This window comes from Hypanus sabinus, chromosome 4 (assembly GCF_030144855.1).
Source record: "Hypanus sabinus isolate sHypSab1 chromosome 4, sHypSab1.hap1, whole genome shotgun sequence".
Classification (NCBI taxonomy): domain Eukaryota; kingdom Metazoa; phylum Chordata; class Chondrichthyes; order Myliobatiformes; family Dasyatidae; genus Hypanus; species Hypanus sabinus.
In genome coordinates, this window is record NC_082709.1 from 60,683,700 (window position 1) to 60,704,250 (window position 20,551).

At 41.8% G+C, this 20,551-nt stretch overlaps 1 protein-coding gene across 1 annotated transcript; it reads left to right on the top strand.

The window, feature by feature from the left end:
• Positions 1 to 280: 280 nt before the first annotated feature.
• Positions 281 to 10,305, top strand: LOC132392809 (UDP-glucuronosyltransferase 1A1-like). The gene is made up of 5 exons (XM_059967206.1): positions 281 to 1,285; positions 1,795 to 1,926; positions 4,795 to 4,882; positions 8,626 to 8,845; positions 9,636 to 10,305. The coding sequence occupies exons 1-5, from the start codon at positions 434 to 436 to the stop codon at positions 9,922 to 9,924; spliced, it is 1,581 nt and encodes a 526-aa protein (XP_059823189.1). The 5' UTR covers positions 281 to 433; the 3' UTR covers positions 9,925 to 10,305.
• The last annotated feature ends 10,246 nt before the right edge of the window (positions 10,306 to 20,551 follow it).

Here is a 20,551-nt window from a genome sequence, read left to right on the forward strand (position 1 = left end):
CGACCACTGACAGACTAACTGCGCCCCAGTGACACCGGAGACTGTCGATGCTGAAATGTGGAGCAACTATTTACTGGAGGAACTCAGTGAGACAAACAGCAGCTGAATCTCTCCAGTAGTTTCACTGTCGATGACCAACCCCGTTATTTGAATTTGGACATCAAGTCGTTTTAACTTCGCGTAACTTTCCACTTTTTGTACAAACACATCGAGAAATCCAACAGGAAACTTCCCTCTCTCTCCCCCTCCCTTCCCCTGTGTGCGTGAGAAGTGAGCTGCCAGCAGATAGTTAATGATGTAACTGAATCTTGAGATAAGAACAAACCTCTGGCAGTTATATATTGGCTGGATTGTGGCTCGTACCAAATTTGAGCTGAGTTTTCGAGTAATCGCGCCCGGAAAGCGGTGCAAAGCACAGACTGTATCTGGTAAAATGGCCGTTGATTTTCGCAGTCTTCATACAGCGGGGACCCTACTCCTCATTACCGGCTTTCTCTGGAGAGGAGCTGAGGGCGGGAATCTTTTAGTGGTGCCTGTGGATGGAAGTCACTGGTTAAACCTGAAGATTCTTATGGATGAGCTTGGGAAAAGAGGCCACAACGTGGTCGTGGTTGTGCCCGAAGTGAACATGAAGATGGGCCCGTCTTCCCACTACACCACAAAGATTTACCCTGTTCCGTATGGCAGTAAAGAATTGGACAAAACGACACCAACGATTGTAACCAACATGTCGTTGTTCCAAAGAGTCGCCGGTATTTTTCGAAAGGTGGGGGCACTTCGCGACCTCACCCTGACCACCTGTGAGAGTTTGCTGTACAACGGGGAGATGATGCGGGAGCTGGCCGAGGGAAAATTCGACGCTCTGCTGACCGACCCCTTCATCCCGTGCGGCGCGATCATTGCCGACTACCTTTCTCTCCCCGTCGTGAACCTACTGCGAGGGCTCCCTTGCGGCTTGGATTATTTAGCCACTAAATGTCCCAGACCACTCTCGTACGTGCCCAGGTTTTTCACCAACAACTCCGATCGAATGACCTTTCTCCAAAGGGTAAAAAACTTCCTGGCCAGTCTCTGCGAACCGTGGCTATGCCATTTTCTATATTCACCGTTTGAAGATTTGGCCATTAGGTTCCTCCAGAGAGATGTGACCCTGGTCCAGCTACTGAGTCAGTCTTCTATCTGGCTGCTGCGGTACGACTTCATCCTGGAGTACCCCAGACCCCTGATGCCAAACATGATCCTTGTTGGGGGCATCAACTGTAAGGAGAAGAAACCCTTGCCTCAGGTGAGAGAAGTACTGGTCAAATTGATGAACAATTAGGCGAGGTGAGGGAGAAGTTGCCGTAATCTCTCCCGCCATTGATTGCAGTGGAAGCTGGGTAAGGGGTTGGTATTTCAATTAATATTTAGGGGAACTAGACAGCAAATTAAACAGCATTGAAATGGCCCATTCAATCTACCACTTCCTTACCAAACTTTTTGCCCAATTATACAAATCTCCTTTATCCTCAATTGGACTATACCCTTCACTGACTTGCCCCATTAGTGATCTGGCCAAATATTTCTGAAAAATGCAGTGACTGTATTTGATTCACGTGCCACCTCTGACAGCCAGTTCCATATACTTACCCTCTATCTTTAAAAAAATATATTGTGGGCTTGTTTAAAACTATATACTGCATCATAGCATTTTCCTTTGAGAGCATTGGTGATCACGTTATGCCTGAAGATGTTAAAGCGTCTGCCAGATTCTTTGTCCCTGAAATGTTAAAATCTCTGTTTTAACTGTTGCAGGAGCTGGAAGAATTTGTAAATAGTTCTGGAGAGCATGGGGTTGTGATCTTTACCCTTGGTTCAATGGTATCAGAAATTCCACTTGAAATAGCCAATCGCATTGCAAGTGCATTTGGGCAAATCCCTCAGAAGGTGAGTCTTGGGAACACTGAATGAAAATATTGGTTTATGAAAGACATAAGCATTCAGGTCAATTCTACTGTATAACCTCATAGGCATCCTGTTAATTTGCACTACTAATGTTGTTACTAATGTATGACATTAATCATTAGTATTATTACTAATGCTACTAATCTAAAGGAGTCAAGTCCTCTGGAAAAGGGGTAGGCACCAGATCTGGACAGACTCTGGCCATGTAGGGTTGCCAGTCTAATGAAGACATTGTTGTGAAAATATTCTCACAGCATCAACCCTGTCATGTACCTTAAGAGAGATGCATTCGCAATACGATTCTTTTCATTCATCTGTTGAGGGGATGTAGAGCTATTCAATCCCAAATTATAGGGTGATTTTAAAAATCAGTCTATTGCTGTATTCCATCTAAAGCAAGCATATCTTACTTGTTTAGATAAGATAATCAGAACTGCACAATTCCCAAAGTGCAATCTGAAAAAACTTCTATATAATTGCAGAAAAAATTCTTTGTTTTTACATCAATTTCTTTGTCATGAGTGTAAGCATCCCAATGTTTCTAATTACTTGCTGTAACTGCATGTTCTGTGACTTTTGTCTACTCATATTCAATAATATCAATATTTTCCAATCTCTTACCTTTTAAAATTATGTCACTCTATTTTTCTTTCTAAAGTATCTTCTCACATTTCTTAACATTATATTTCATCTGATATGTTCTTGACTACTTCCCTAATTTGTCTTTCACTGTTTGAATTTCCTCACTCAGCTCAGAAGCTGCAAACTAGGATAACATTGGTTTTTTTTTTGTTAACCAGTCCTTAAATTGCTTGTATGCTGCACTCAAACCCTTTAATCATTCTTTTGAGTAATATGCATGGCCCCAGGTTACGGCTATTTGGGTAACGGAAATTCACCCTCACAAAATTCACAAATCACTGCCCAAGAGTTTGTGGCAAGGAATAAAATTTCTTCTTTGAGGAAATATAGAGAAAAAGAATACACACAACATTACTTTTATTCAACACGTGTTTCTTGATCCATGGACAGATGACACGAGTTCACATTATTGAAAATGGCGACACAGATTGTTTTCCTGTTTTCTAGGTATGTAATGCCCCCCCCCCCCACACCCTGTAATGCAGGCCTTGCCTATACTCCTTATTGCCTTATTGAATGTATTTACATTTACAACCATTGGTTCTCTATAATTGATCTTGCTAGTTATAATCTCCAGAAAAAAAACTGCCAAAAACAATTTCCAATCGTAATCTGTGTTCATGTTCTCCAGTCATATTAAGGTTTTGTCAATGAAAGGATGACATTATTAAATGTATGGACTTTTCCTGTGCTTTTAGGCTATATTGTCTCTAGTCCCTTGCCTTCCTCCTCTACATTGACTTGATGATGAGAATGCTTGTTTGACCTGGTGCTAAATAATAGCTGCAGCATCATTATTGTCTTAAGCCAGTAAACGTCAATAATGTATACTTCTCCAGTCAATTAGCATCACCAGAAATTGGCAAAGTCTGTAGCTGGCAAAGAAAGGAAATGGCAGACAGATGATATGAGAAGAACTCTGCATGGGTATGTCCTTGCAAAAAAACTGAGGCTTCCTCATAGCAGCACAAATACAGCTTTTGGAACATCCCCTGAGGAGTTCTGGCAGATGTAGCATGGGGACCTTGAGTAGGGTAAGCATAAGCATTAGGACAACTGCTCCAGTGTATAAATGGATTCCCAGGAAGGTTCTAAATTGTGCACAAAACTGCTTTTCAAGAGCAGACACACAAGTGGAGCTGTGTCATGCTATCTGGGGCTTGTAGCATTGATTTGTGGCAGTTCAGACAACACTTTTTGCCATATGCCCTCCGGTGAAGGAATGGCATGGGATCTTTATTTGCAGTCTTTGCATTGCTAGTGACAATGGAAAAACCTGAGACATTGGTGGGGAAAGACATGAAGAATATTCTCTTTCATGAATAGCATGGTAGAGTCAGGAGGAAGAGCGAGAGAGGAAGAGATGAGCACTGAGAGGGGAGAGTGAGATGCTGGTGGGGGAGGAGAGGGATGAACAGGGAGAGTGAAAAAATGGGGAAGGAGTAATCATCAAGAAGGAAAACTGGAGAATGGAAAGAGAAAGGCTGAAGAAAGACATCAGTTGTGCAGAAGGGGCAAGGGGGAGGTGTGAGATAAGGTGAGTAGGGAGAGAAAATGAAAGGATGAGGATGGAGAGAGGGAATGCAGATGACTGAGGAAGCAGAGGATTGTGTAAAAGAAATGGAAGGGATGTTGGAGAAATAATCCAAGGTTCTACTTGGTGTGGAATGCAAGTAAGTTCTAACGTGTTTCCTCTGAAAGATGAGGTTTGCTTTGATTTGCATCCATGCTCAGGCCACGGAAAGGCTGAGGATGGCATCAGGTCTTCATCTCTGTTCAGATTCAGGTCTAATCAGGGGTCGTCCAGCTTCTTGAGATTGGCATGTTCACTTCAGACCAGGTTAGTGTGGCCAACAAGAAACAGTCCTGGATCTGCACAGTTCTCCTCTTTCTGCATCACATTGCTCTCTCCTGGTTCCTTGCTAATCGCTCCGATCAGCATTCTCCTGTCTTCACCACGTCATCCCTCCCAACATCCCCTTTCTGATGACCCACTTTACACTTCTCTAGCATGCCCTGGAGCTTTCTTGCAACATGCAAGTTATTATGTAATTGGAAGTTGCTAATGTAATTTAAAACTGACTCTTTGTTTCTATTTTTTCTCCACTTACACACCAACATATCTGTTCATGTTCATTGCTTTGTTTTTAATGTTTTTCTCTTTTTTTTCTTTTCCTTTGTTGGTAACTCAACATTGCTTTGTTAAAGGTCCTGTGGAAATATACTGGAGAGGTGCCCACTACACTGTCACCGAATACAAAGCTAGTAAAATGGTTACCACAGAATGATTTACTTGGTAAGGTACTAATCCAATATTTATCTGACTTTAGCAAAGTATCTGTCTCATAGGAAGTACTTAGTTAACTCATTATTGATTTGCAAATGGGAGCTTCAAGACACCCCTGAACACTTTACATCCAATTAAGTGTCACTGAAGAGTATTCACTGTTGTAACATGAACAACTAAACAAATAAATTTTGCATACTCCCATAAACAACAATATTCTCTTTTTCTGTTAGTTTCTTATGAATTAGAAGGAAGCCATTTTGCCCATTGAGTGTATAGGAGCTTTTGGACCATTGCCATTCATTCCGACGATGACCTTGACTCAGGCCTGAGAGGCCAGTGTCAGCCATTTTCATGCCTTACAAGGCACAGAACGAAAGACTGTGGTGCGCCCCCCCCCCCGCCCGTAGACATTTCACAGTATTTTTCTTTATTTTTAGGAGGTTGAGTTACGAGCTCAACACTCAAGCCAGCATGGATGGAATGCATTCTCGGGAACGGCCTGACTGGATTCGAATCTGGGTCCGGCACTGATGTCACTGTGCCACCAGCCAACCATTCATTCCATTACCCATTAATTTCTCTTTAACCCACTCTTCCTCATACACCTATCAACCACACTGCTGCTATCTCCCATCTTCATTATGGGTAATTAAAAATTGCCAATTAATCTGGAGCACTCTTTGGGGATGTGGAAGGAAACCAGAGTGCCTGGGAGAACGGGGGCTTGCTTGCAATGTCACAGAGAGAACATGCAAACATGACACAAACAAGACTCGAGGTCAGGGTTGAAGCACTAACTGCTGCATTACACTGGCCACCATGGTAAAACTGATCAGTAAAGAACACAGAACAAATACTGAGCAAGTGCTCATGGTGGAGCTAAACATGGGAGAGGCACTGAAGGCAACTCCCTCACTTCACTTCACATCACATCACAGATGCGCCCCGGATGTCTTGCATGTTTAGTCACGACATTGAGCCAGCATTTCATCTTATAGAGTTACGGAGAGATATTGCGAGGGAACAGGTCCTTCAGCCCCTGGATCTGTGCTGACCATGAGCCATCCATTTACACTAATCCTACATTAAAACCGTTTTATTTTCCCCATGTTCCCATCAGATTTTACCACTCACCTCCAAAACTAGGGGCAATTTATTGCAGCAGATTAACCTACCAACCTGCACATCTTTGAGATGTGTGTGTGTGTGGGAAGGGGGAAAGCAGCCTCACACAGACAGCTTCCTCACTGCTGGGGGAGGCAGGAGAGGGTCAATGAATCTCATAGGTAAGGAAGATGATAATGAGAACCACTGGGGAGAGATGAAGGAATGCCTGTGAACAAAGTCACCGGTGAGACACTAAAGCTAATGGATATAGTCTTTATTCAGCAAAACAAGCAGGCATCATACCGGAGACACTTTTAGAAGAAGAGTACTCCTGACCCAATATTACTTCACATTTTATATAGCAAAGAATAAAGGTAACAACAGGGCAATTCCAATGCATTTATATTGCTTCCTTTGAGTTTCAGGCTACGTCCACACTAGACTGGATAATTTTGAAAATGCCAGTTTCGCGTAAAAACGATAGGCATCCACAGTAGGTGTTTTTAAAAATCTCGGTCCACATTAAAATGGATATTTGGGCGTATCTCCTCCTCCTGGGCATGTGCAGGACTCATCTACAGAAAACAACTGAAGAGAAAGCGGATTACTGTTTCTGTTTCCGCTGCGGCGTTGTTCTATTGCATTCGTGAAAACAATGAAATTCTGCACTGCTGCCACCATCCGTCCTGGCACATCATGACAGCGTTTTTAGATTTCTCCAGTTACCCTGTCCACACTGCTCTGCCCAAGAGACGTTTTCAAAATTACACACTCTGGAGAGCATTTCTGAAAATCTCCGTTTTCGGGGGACGAGAACGCCATTTTAGTGTGGACAGAGGGTAAAAACAAAGAGAAAAGGCTTTGGTTACGGATTTACCCAGCATAGTGTGGACGTAGCCTCAGACACCTAGAGCTTCACACTCAGAATGAGTGTTAATCACCTCTTTTTTTGCAGCTGCATTCATGCAGACACCTCAGATGAATTGATCTTTCCTAGTTATCCTGGCAATCAACCTGAAGGCTAATTTATACTTGTGCGTCACATCTACGCTTTAGGTACTGCGTACTCTACGCCATAGGGTGACGCGTTCCTCCCCAAAAAAGTAACTTGTGCATCACGGCGACGCAGACCACAACAACTGTAATTGGTCCGCTTGGTAGCATCGCGTTTCCGGTTGCTTCTTCTCCACCATGTCTGTACACCGATGCAAACAGAACAGCCCTTAACACTGTTCTGCTGCCATAGCTCCGGAACTCAAGATGCTTTGGTGACAGGTTGCCTCGGCTGTGGAAGGAATGCACAGTCCCCACATTAGCCTCCTTAGCCACTCAGAATGCACAGCACCAAAGTGGTAACGGTACATCTTCAACTCTGAGGGATTGCCTGAAATCTAGACTACATAGCTTAGCTTTCCTCTGGAGTGACAGTGCCCAACTTATTTAAAGGCATCAGGTAACTTCCCCATTGCCTTGAATTATTGAGGCTACTGACTGAGAAAACAAAATTATTAGCAGAGTAATAGGCACCAGGTGAAGAGTCTCAACCTGAAACATTAGCTGTCCATTTCCCTCCGTATGTGCTGAGTTCCTCCAGCAAATTGTTTTTTCCTCTGGATGACGGAATCGATGGGCTGCGTGACCAGGTCTGCTGCTGATATAAAGATAGGTGAAGGGGAGGCGGTGTTGAGGAAACAGGGAGTCTGCAAAAGGACTTGGGCAGATTGGTATAACGGGCAAAGAAGTGGCAGATGGAATACAGTGTCGAGAAGTGTATGGTCATGCACTTTGGTGGAAGGAATAAAGGCAAAGACTATTTTCTATGCAAATTCAGAAATCAAAGGTGTAAAAGACGGGAGTCTTAGTGCAGGATTCCCTAAAGTTAAATTACAGGTTGAGTTGGGGGGAAGGAAGGCAAATGATTTAATTTCTAGAGGACTAGAATATAAAAGCAAGGATGTAATACTGAGATATTATAAGGCATACTGCCATTGGAGTGGTGTGACTAGTTTTGGGCCCCTTATCCAAGAAAGGGTGTGTTGGCATTGGATAGGGTCCAGAGAAGATTTACAAGAATGATGCCAGGAATGAAAGGTTAATGTGTTGGATGACTCAGTGTACTCACTGAAGTTCAGAGAATGGATGGGGGGCCAGGCATCTCATTGAAAGCTATTGAATATTGAAATGCCTAGATGAAGAGGACCTGGAGAGGATTTTTCCAAAAGTAGGAGAGTCTAGGACCAGAACATACAGTCTCAGAATACAAGGATATCTCTTTCAAACAGAAATACACAGGAATTTCTTTAGCTAGATGGTGATGGACATGTCGACTCATTGCCACAGATGGCTGTGCAGGTTGTCATTGGGTATATTTAAAGTGGAGGTTGATTGGTTCTTGATTAGTTACCGTGTCAATGGTTACAGGGAGAAGGCAGGAAAATAGAGTTGAGAGGGAAAATAAATCAGCTATGGTTGAATGGCAGAGGAGACTTGATGGGCTGAATGTCTAATTCTGTTCCTATATCTTACGGTTTTATGGGTTCCAGCATCTGCAGTCTTTTGTGCCCACTGAAAATTGTTATGCAGCCAAGATATATTGTGTCACCTTAACGTTTGACTGTTTGCTTCACTCTTCTGTGAACCAGGACATCCTAAAACACGAGCCTTCATCACCCATGGAGGGACCAATGGTATCTATGAGGCTATCTGCAATGGTGTGCCATCTGTTATGCTACCACTATTTGGGGATCAAGGATATAATGTACAACACATGGTCAATCATGGTGCTGGTATCCAACTGGATATAGAAAATATGAACTCTCATGATCTAGTAAATGCTTTAAATACAGTTATCAATGATAAGAGGTGAGTGAAGTGAATGATTCTATTCTTAATTCTAGGAAAAGAAAATGACTTGTATTAACTTAGTACCTCGTGACCTTGGGGCATACCAAATTTCTTGCAATTGATGAAGTACTTTTAGAGGTATTGTTGGCACGTATGAAAAAGAATACCATGTTAAATGTGCAGAAATATTAATATGACATTGATCAGATGATTTTTCTTGGTGATGTTTCTTGAGGAGTATTGACTCTGGCATTATGGAAAACCTACTCTTCAAATAATGTCATAGGTCCCTTTATCTTGTAGAGAGGGGCACCTTGCCCAGAAGGTGATACCTTCCCCAGTTGGTTCCATTAGCAAGGAACAAATTGATTCACTTTCAAATCAAAGCTTAGTTTGGAATCACACGGTTTGATAAAAGCTGCTTGAATTGACTGAAGACTGTTTAAGTATGGTGGAGTAAATCAGGTATCTTCATGTCACTCTATGCTAATTCTCAATTAATGTAAGAATATCACTCTACAGTATGTTCCTTGGCAAGTAGAAGGTTATGATATGAAATAATGCTTTTTCTTAATTAAATTGTTTCACAGTATCTCTGCACTGGGTAAAGTGCTATTGTCCCTTAGCTGGAAGGAAAAAGGCTGTAGTTGCTCAGTTTATTATCTGTAAGCTATGGTCCATGAAACATTGTTTTGTGGTGGCCATGGTCCATTTTGAGATTAGTTCTTGTGCTTCAAGTAGATTCTCTTCTATGTCAACATTATGCCCACGACTTCAAACTAATACAGAATGTCCTTTTCTTCTGCAGGTACAAAGAAACCATGATGACATTATCGGCATTGCACAACGATCGGTTATCTGAGCCGATCAACGTCTCAGTCCATTGGGTGGAATTTGTGATGAAGCACAAAGGGGCAGAACACTTGCGTACTGCAGCACACAACCTTAACTGGATCCAGTACCACTGTCTAGATGTCATTGGTGTGCTGCTTGTCACTTGGGTGGCTTTCGTATACTTAATATCTAAATGTTGCTCATTATGCTGCAGGAGGTACTTGTGTGGAGACAGGAAATCGAGGAAGAGAAAATCAGAGTGAGGTAGACAATAATCATTTTTTAAGTATTTGAAGATTTAGTTTGCCTTTATTACTGGTTAAAAGGTAACTCAGTCCATGAGAAAAGAAGTCTGCTTATTCCTCCCAGTTCACTAATGATGGGTATTGATTTGTTTGGATGAGGGGAATAGAAGATGCATGGGGAAAGAAATTGTCAGGGTGATGGCAGGAGTGGTGACTGAGGGAAGTCATTTCAAGTATCAAGATTATCTTAGTTCTTTTTGGATTTTATCATTTCTGTTCGACCTAGCTACTATGGGAATGAGCTGGATGAATTAAAGGATCTGGGTTTTTTTTGTGATTGTTAATTTTTGACATTATATATTTCATGAGTTGATGCATTAAAAGAATTTGGAAAGTGGACTAACTAACAGGTTTACTGAAATTTGTCTAAGAATGAGCAAATTCTCATTTCAAAATATGTAGCGTTTGACTTTCATAAGATTTTGTTCTGCCTAGATTTCTTATCTGCACTTGGAAATGAATTACACCAGAGACCATGATTCTTTTAACATCCATATGAGATATATTTTCAAAGTTATTTTGACTATATATTTTAATGAATTTTGTGCATAAATCACAAATGAGTACCTGTGGTTCTGTGAAAATAAGGCAGTTCCAATGTGCTTGACTGATGCTATGCTTATTAAAAAAACCTGTAGGTAATGGGAATCCCTTATAAAGAAATGAAGGCCATAGTGTCAAAAGAGGATGAAAGAAACCTGGAGTCAAGGCATCCCAAAATAAACAATCTGTGGAAAGTTATGGTATATAGAAATATGGAAATTTTAGGTGTAAACTGAATTTTAATAGGAAATATCAGAAAATGTGTCATTTGATTCATATATTTAGACAATAGACAATAGGTGCAGAAGTAGACCATTCGGCCCCTCGAGTCTGCACCGCCATTCTGAGATCATGGCTGATCATTCACTATCAATACCCAGTCCCTGCCTTGTCCCCATATCCCTCGATTCCCCTATCCATCAGATATCTATCTAGCTCCTTCTTGAAAGCATCCAGAGAATTGGCCTCCACCATCTTCCGAGGCAGTGCATTCCACACCTCCACAACTCTCTGGGAGAAGAAGCTCTTCCTCAACTCTGTTTTAAATAACTGACCTCTTATTCTCAATTCATGCCCTCTGGTACTGGACTCTCCCAACATCTGGAACATATTTCCTGCCTCAATCCTATCAAATCCTTTAATTATCTTAAATGTTGCAATCAGATCCCCTCTCAATCTCCTCAATTCCAGCGTGTACAAGCCCAATCTCTCCAATCTCTCTGCGTAAGACAGCCCTGCCACCCCAGGAATCAACCTAGTGAATCTACGCTGCACTTCCTCAATTGCCAGAATGTCCTTCCTTAAACCTGGAGACCAAAACTGTACACAATATTCCAGGTGTGGTCTCACCAGGGCCCTTTTCAAATGCAAAAGTACATCCTTGCTCTTGTACTCAATTCCCCTTGTAACAAAGGCCAACATTCCATTTGCCCTCTTCACTGCCTGTTGCACTTGCTCAATCACCTTCATTGACTGGTGAACTAGGACTCCTAGGTCTCTTTGCATTTCTCCCTTACCTAACTCTACACCGTTCAGACAATACTCTGCCCTCTTGTTCCTGCTTCCAAAGTGGATAACTTCACGTTTATTCACATTGAATGACATCTGCCAAGTATTTGCCCACTCATCCAGCCTATCCAAGTCTCCCTGTATTCTCCTAACGTCCTCTTCGCATGTCACACTGCCACCCAGTTTAGTATTGTCAGCAAACTTGCTGATATAGTTTTCAATGCCCTCATCTAAATCGTTGACATAAATCGTAAAGAGCTGTGGTCCCAATACAGAGCCCTGTGGTACCCCACTAGTCACCTCCAGCCAGTCTGAGAAACACCCATTCACTGCTACCCTTTGCTTTCTATCTGCCAACCAGTTTTCTATCCATGTTGAAACCCTGCCCCCAATGCCATGAGCTCTGATTTTACTCACCAATCTCCTATGTGGCACCTTATCGAATGCCTTCTGAAAATCTAGGTAACCAACATCCACTGGCTTACCCTCGTCTAACATCCTTGTTACACCCTTAAAAAACTCCAACAGATTAGTCAAGCATGATTTGCCCTTGGTAAGTCCATGCTGGCTTGGCCTAATCCTATTTCTGCCTTCAAGATGTGCCACTATTTCGTCCTTAATAATGGACTCAAGCATCTTCCCCACGACTGACGTTAGGCTAACAGGGCGATAGTTTTCCGTTTTCTCCTTCCCTCCCTTCTTGAAAAGTGGGATAACATTAGCCACTCTCCAATCTTCAGGAACTGATCCTGAATCTAAGGAACATTGGAAAATGATTACCAATGCATCCGCAATTTCCTGAGGCACCTCTTTTAGAACCCTCAGATGCAGACCATCTGGACCCGGGAATTTATTAGCCTTCAGTCCTACCAGTCTACTCATCACAGTTTCTTTCCTAATGTCAATCTGTCTCAATTCCTCTGATATCTTATGACCCTGGCCCATCCATACATCTGGGAGATTGCTTGTGTCCTCCCTGGTGAAGACAGATCTAAAGTACGCATTAAATTCTGTTGCCATTTCCCTGTTTCCCATAACAATTTCTCCCAATTCATTCTTCAAGGGGCCAACATTGTTCTTAACTATCTTCTTTCTCTTCACATACCTAAAAAAGCTTTTGCTATCCCCTTTTATATTCCTGGCTAGACTGAGCTCATACCTGATTTTTTTCTCTCCATATTGCTTTTTTAGTTAAGATCTGCTGTTCCTTAAAACTTTCCCAATCATCTGTATTCCCACTCATCTTAGCCCTGTCATACTTCTTTTTCTTTAATGCTATACAATCTCTGACTTCCTTTGTCAACCACTGTGGCCCCTTCCCCCTCTTTGAATCCTTCCTTCTCATTGGAATGAACTGCTTTTGCATCTTTTGTATTATGCCCAAGAATATCTGCCACTGCTGATCCACTGTCTTTCCTGCCAGGGCATCCGCCCATTTAACTTTGGCCAGCTCTTCCCTCATGGCTCCGTAGTCTCCTTTATTTAATTGCAACACTGACACCTCTGATCTGCCCTTATCCCTCTCAAATTGTAGATAAAAACTTATCATGTTATGATCACTACTTCCTAATGGCTCCTTTACTTCAAGATCACTTATCAATTCCCATTCATTACACATCACCAAGTCCAAAATAACCTCGTTCCTGGTTGGCTCAAGCACAAGCTGTTCCAAAAATACATCCCTTAGACACTCCACAAACTCCCTATCCTGGGGTCCAGCACCTACCCGATTCTCCCAGTTCACCTGCATGTTGAAATCTCCCATAACGACTGCATTACCTTTAGCACATGCCAATGTTAACTCCCTAATCAACTTGTACCCAATATCCACGCTACTGTTTGGGGGCCTGTACACAACACCCATTAGGGTCTTTTTACCCTTACTGTTCCTCAGCTCAATCCACACAGACTCTACTTCCCCTGTTCCCAAGTCACCTCTTGCTAAGAACTGAATCTCACTCCTCACCAACAGGGCCACCCCACCCCCTCTTCCCATATTTCTGTCTCTATGATAGCACGTATACCCTGGTACACTCAATTCCCAGGCCTGATCCCCTTGCAGCCATGTCTCCGTTATCCCAACAATATCGTAGTTCCCCATTTTCATCTGAGCTTCAAGCTCATCTGTCTTATTTCTGACACTACGCGCATTCAAGTATAGAATTCTTAGCCCATTCCTCCTCTCTTTGCTTAAAACACTGTCTACTGTACCTAACCCAGCTCCTTGAACTTCCATCGGGCTAATTGCACCCTGAATTTTGATGACCTTCTCAAGATCACCCCAACCTTCTACACATTTAACCCCATGCTCCTTCTGAACAACCCTCTGGATCTGGATCCCTGCCCCCTGCACATCTAGTTTAAACCGCCCCGAGCAGCACTGGCAAACACTCCTGCAAGAATGTTAGTACCCCTCCGGTTCAGATGTAGACCGTCCCTTCGAAACAGATCCCAATGTCCCTGGAACAAAGACCAATTATCCAAAAACCTGAACCCTTCCTTCCTGCACCATGCTCTCAGCCTCGTATTAATGTGCATAATCATTCTATTCTTCGCCTCACTCGCACGTGGCACAGGTAGCAATCCCGAGATTGTCACCGTGGAGGTCCTGCCTTTCAGCTTCACTCCTAACTCCCTGAACTCTCTAAGCAGGACCCCCTCACTCACCTTACCTGCATCGTTGGTCCCTACATGGACCACTACATCTGGGTTCATGCCCTCGTTCTCAAGAATAGCCTGCACCCGATCTAAGATGTCCCGGACCCTGGCACCAGGGAGGCAACATACCATCCGAGACTCCCGATCTGCCCCACAAAATCTCCTGTCTGCCCCCCTAACTATAGAATCCCCTAAAACTATCGCTCTCTTCTCTTCCCTCCTCCCCTTTCTAGTTGAGGGTTCAACCTCTGTGCCAGAGGCAGGACCACTACAACTCATTCCTGGTCAGTCATCCCCATCAACAGTATCCAGTACGGTATACTTATTGTTAATGGGAATGGCCGTAGGGGTGCTCTGCTCTCTCTGCCTCTCTGAACTGTCACCCATCTGCCTACTTCTTGGTTTTTTGGTGTGACTGCCTCCTGATAACTCCTATCTATCTCTGCCTCTGCCTCCCGAATGATCCGTAGTTCATCCAGCTCCAGCTCCAACTCCCTAACTCGGGCTGATAGGAGCTGCAGCTGGACGCACCTCTTGCAGGTGTGGTCATCAGGGACAACTGTGTTGACCCTGACTTCCCACATACTGCATACGGAGTATAAATTTCATGTTGATATTTATTTTTATGATCAGGTCAGAAGTTAAAAATGGTAGGTTAAAATGATTAAAAACAAGTGGATTGCCGCCTGTTAGCTTACCAGTTGGAAACTGCCAACCAGGCGCAATGAAAAATACATCTGTAAGTTAGAATAACTTCGGAGAAGCTTCACAAAAATGGAAAAAGGAAGGGCAATCATGATTGCACTGGGATAACTGAGGACAAGGTGTTCAGCAGTAGGCATGTTGGTTCAGGATGGAAGAAGGCCAACAATACTGACTCCTTGTCCATTTTAAAATGGGTATGGTTCCCATGAGTACAAAGGCTTTTCTCTAATTGCTCAATACAGACAGTCATCTGCTGAGGGAAGTCAATCAGTGTGTACTACATGGACTGTTGGACAAGGTATTGGTTTGTTATTGTCACATGTTCCAAGATATTTTGCAAAGCTTATCTTGTATACTGTTCATACAGATCAAATCATTACATGATGTACAAGCTGGAATAAGGTAAAACAATAACAATGCAAAATAAAGTGTACAAGTTATCGAAGCAGTGCAGTGCAGGAAAGTGATGAAGTGCCACAGTGTATTGTACAAGAGGGGCATTGGAGGTTGTTAGGAGTGGAATAGAAGCTGCCTGCTGGCGCCAGTGGTTCTGCTCTCAGTGTTGCGTCAAGGCTTCGGCTTCAGCGGCAGGGCAGCGGCTCAGAATCTGGCGATCACCAAAGGACCGTTATCCAACCAGTTTCTGACGTGAAGTTACAGTAACAATTAGGGAGGGAACTGTCTCTACTCAGATTAAACGATCCAGCCCATTATTTATAAGTGAAGAATTGTTCTACAGGGTGTTTGGTGGGGATAAGCTCAGCTACTGTGTCCTCTACCTCCCTACCACCTCACAATCTCCTACAGTTAAATAGTTTGGTTTTATCCACAATGTGACTTTCTACAGGAGGCAGTCATCTGTGTGAAGCAAATGGAGGAAAACCTTTATCCTCAGGGGAAACACACCTTTGACTATTGATAAGGATTCGGTAACCTTATCCTTTCCTTTCTACCTGATTGTCCCAGTGCACTCTTTCCTCCTCTACCCTTAGTAAAGATTGTCTGAAATTCTGCTATCTCTCGTCCAATTCATAACAATTACCATTCACCCCTTGCTTCCTGATAATCACTACGCTTCCTTTCAAGTAAAATCTTAATTTTAAAATCCTCACGTTCGTTTCCAATTACACACACAACCTCTCTCCTCTCTGATTTTGTTATTTCCTCCTCTAACTGGTGTAAATGCTTTTCCTTTTGGCCTGAAAGCAGAAATTTTCTCCCTAATTTTTACCCATTTTTTCTTAGACTTGTTTCTCCTCAAATCTGCTTCTTTAAACTTCACCTTTGTAACTAAGCATTGTTTTTATCCTTCCTAAAGTCATTCTCAAATTTTGTTTAAATGTTTTTTGAAGTGCCTTTGGAGACTTTGCTATATTGTAAGTAGTTAATCTTTCAGTGACCTGCAATGACATTTAAAATTCTCATTCTTGTGTTCAAACGTCCTTGGACTTTCATCTTCTTTATCCTTGTGATTTCAGTGCACCATAGTCCTTAAAAGATACCTGTGATCATCTGCTTACTTTGCTTCACTCTTTAGCCATACCCTCTCTAGCTTGGTGCTGTCCCGTGGAATTTCCTCCCTGTGCCTCTCTACCTCTTTCCTTTAAACCTATGACTTCCATTGAGCTGTTGGTCTTGTCCGAACATTTCCTCACATGGCTTGCTGCAAAACAATGGCACAGCTCGAAGAGCCACTGCCTTACAGTATCAAAGACTCAGGTTCAATGCTGACCTCACATCGCTATGAAGTTTGCACATCTTCTCAGGTAGATTAATTGACCACTGTATATTGTACCTAGCTTAGGAGTAAATCTGGAGGGAGTGCTTGGGAAGATAGGGAGAATAAAAATTGGTATTAATGTAGGATTAGTGTGAATGATGCTCGGTGTAGACTTAGTCCAATAGGCTGAGATGGGCTGAAAAGCCTGTTTCCATACTGTAACTTTAGTCTGAGTTACCCCTTGGGAAGTAGTACTACATTGAAGCCATTGTCTTCCAGCAACTTGCTGTTACATAAGATATTTTCCACACCTGCAGTTTTTTTCTGTCCAATGATGATGCTCAGAACATCTTGCAATTAGGTGACTTAAAACTTGCATTGTGGACAAACGAATATGGGGGCTATACCTGCCATTAATTACATTTGGCAGATACTTGAATTCAATGCAAATTAGAACTCAACCAGATGATGGTCCTAGTCTTTTCATCAATGAGCTGATGAACTTTATTCTGTAGAGAAGCATTCACTTTTCACAAATGAGTGCAGCGAAAAACGTTTTAAAAACAAACTTAATATGTGGAAGGAGACATGATACCAGTGAATCAAAGTAACAGCTTAAACTGGAAAACTTTGCTGTAGAAACCTGAGGGAGAAAAACTCCCGGTTGTGAGTGTGCCCATGAACCAATTTTCTTGCTCTGAAATGATCTTCCCAATGCCTTGCAGCAGAAAAGATGTTTGCAAAATGATGTGAAGTGATGTCGTTGACGTGCCTTTTTCCCAAAGAACTAGATTGATCTTGAACATCAGTAGGCAGGGGATTGAGGAATATAGATCACATTCAGGCAAATGCAGAATTTAAATTGGCATCGTGGTCAAAGCAGACATTGTGGGCCAAAGGGCTGAGTCCTGTGTTGCACTGTTCTGCATTCTGTATTAGAAACTTTCCACAGCTGTTGCAGAATGCCGATGAGAATTTGCTTTACAGCACAGAATTGATGTAGAAGCTTGTGATTAAAAGTTGAAAACTGACTGACCCCGTATTTATTGCCCAGTTTTGTTCCTACTACAAACTTGCTTTGAGGAATTCCTTGTGTTTTGATTATTTAATTGCTGTGTCCAAATCGATTCTTATAAATTTAGGACAAGGACCTTTTTGCCAAAAGACAGAAAAAGGCATGCCAGCCACATTTAATTATTGTGTGGCATTTCTGACATTCTCACCTTCAAATTTCTTCACAAAAAGATAATGCTGGGGTAGATGAGGAGTTTAGCCGTTTGGTGTTTCTTCGTGACACTTTTACAAACTGGAAACGAGCAGCTCGGTAATAAAAAATGTTTAATGCCTGCTTTTCTATCCAACTTAGAAACATCTTTCCATTGAGCAATTAAATTACTATGTGAACAGATCTAGTATAAGAATTATACCTGCCATTATTTAATTTTTCAATGTACCTGCCTGTTGGATTTGATAGGATTCTAAATAATCACACGAGGGAGAGTGGAAAGGATGACTATGCTAAAAGGATTGGATAGATGAGGCTTCTGAGGCACTTAAACATCAGCCTCAATATGTTGCATGCTTCTAAGAGTGATAGATTACCAAGGTTCATTCCCAGTTGGCTGAACAAGCTGAAACTTAGTTCTTAAATAACATCGAGTGCAATTCTGTGCAAACCACATTTCTGTTTTACATTACTGAAAGTTTCCTTTGGAATTTTAAACTATTCCCCAAGAAGTATCAGCCACAAGAATTACCACAGGAAAAATGTTCCTACGGTATCAAAATAAGGTGTGCTAATTTTACTGTTATAGATATCAGGGAAAAACTATAAATGGTAGAATGTGTAACGGAGCGATGAATTTGCTGAGCATCTAGACTTTTATCTAATCACAGCAGATTAGTGTGATAAATATATAACATGGACTTTGAATTCAGTCAATGAACAGTCAAATGAATTGCAATCCCACAGCTATTTGCTATCTTAACTTAAAACAGAGAATGTTGGAACTAAGCATTAGGTCAGGTAATAACTGACAAGAAGCCTGTAGAATAAATGTTTCATTGGATGATATTTTATCATTCATGGGAAGACATAGAGACTCCTTACAGATAGAGGCGGAATTGAATCCAGGTTACTGGTGCTGTAATGATGTTATGCTAACCACTGCACTATTAAACTATAATACTGTGCAATCAAAATGTCTGTTTTGCATCGCACATAGTTTCCTAAAACCCAATTAACTTCTAATTGATGTTATTACAATCTAGAATCTTCATTGTTGGTAAGAGCTGCTTTTCTCATTATCCAGTTTAAATGTATCTTCCACGTGGAGTGTAGGAAGTGAGCAGATAAGGGCATCCCAGAGCTTGGAGAATGATGGGCTTAGCAGAGTATCCCATTACTACTGAAATGTACAGATTGAAAGGAAAAGTGGAATAATGAAGAAGGATGACATAAACTCAATCAGAAAGTGAAGTAGAGGGAAAGAAATATTGAGTAAGAGAAAGAAAAAAAGAAAACGTGCTTTTCTAATTCAACACAAAATAATATAAAAGAACGAGATCACCCATTTAATTATTCATTTTCTGTGAGATTTAATAGTCATTTAGCTCCATGCTGTTAATTCTTATCCTTTAACTGAAGCTAATTTCTAAATGCAAATTCTGTAAGAAACTCCTAAAGCTATCTGTGGAGCTTTATAAAACAGGCAGTAGTTTTCAGTAACTCAAAGGGCATCTATTTTCAACTTGTATATGAATATGGAACAGCATTATTGCAGCGTCATAAGCCTGGATAATAATTTCTTCCTTCACTAGTTCTCAAGCGTCAGTGTGAACGGATGCTCACCTGGAACAGTTCAAAGAGGGCAAAGAAAGTAACTGAAAGTATTCAAAACGCGACATCAGATTTTTGAATGATCCTTAAACGCTAACTCATGATTCCTCTTCCACACATTTATTTATTAGTTTCTAGTGCCCTGCACTGTACTGCTGTGCAAAACAACAAACCTCCCAACTTCTGTCAATAATAAATCTGATTCTGAAGCCAATGCCTTAATTGCCTGAGACTGGCAAGCATGACTTGGTTTATACAGAAGACACGCCACTGATGTCATTTAATAGCCTCCCATACCTATTAAAAGGGAGGTTTTCTTTGAACATTTTTATTTGACTTGAACTTGAGCATTGGGAAATAACTGGCGGTCAGGGCAGAAACTCTTTAGATCTTAGAGCTCCTTTATAATGGGGCTCAACTTCAAAGTAAGATCAGAAGCAGAAATGGTTGTTAATGATTGTGCAATGATCAGTATCTTTCCAAATTACAAGGAGCAACTTTTGGGCAATGTTCAGACTTGGGCGAATAAGTGACAAGTAACACTGCATTGCAAATGTGTGTCAAAGGTTGGGGGTTCTGCTGACTTGCTAAAGTCTCCCCACCATGTATATTCAGTGGTTACTTTACTAGGTGCCCCCTGTCACTGAGTATATGTTCATGGTCTTCTGCTGCTGTTGCCCAAAGGTTTGACATGTTATGCACTTAGCAGTGCTCCTCTGCTTACCGCTGTTTAGCATGTGCTTATTTGAGTTACCGTCAACTTGAACCAGTCTGGCCATTCTTCTCTGACCTCTCTCATTAACAAAGCATTTTTACCCATAGAACTGCTCACTAGATGATTTTTGTTTTTTGCACCATTCTCAGTAAAATCTTGAGACTGTTGTGCATGAAACTCCCAAGAGATCAGAAGTTTCTGAGTTACTCAAACACCCCCCCCCCCCATTTGACACCAACAATAATTCCACAGTCAGTCACTTAGGTCACAGTTCTTCCACATTCTGATGTTTGGTCTGAACAGCAACTGATCTTCTTGACCATGTCTGCATTATTTTATGCGCTGCCACACGATTGACTGATTTGTGAATCTGCAAGGGGTCATATACTATATCGGG

Coding starts and splice junctions, on each gene's coding strand:
- LOC132392809 (XM_059967206.1), top strand. CDS start 434: ATGGCCGTTGATTTTCGCAGTCTTCATACAGCGGGGACCCTACTCCTC. Junction 4,883..8,625: donor ACCACAGAATGATTTACTTG/GTAAGGTACTAA, acceptor TCTGTGAACCAG/GACATCCTAAAACACGAGCC. Junction 8,846..9,635: donor ACAGTTATCAATGATAAGAG/GTGAGTGAAGTG, acceptor TTTCTTCTGCAG/GTACAAAGAAACCATGATGA.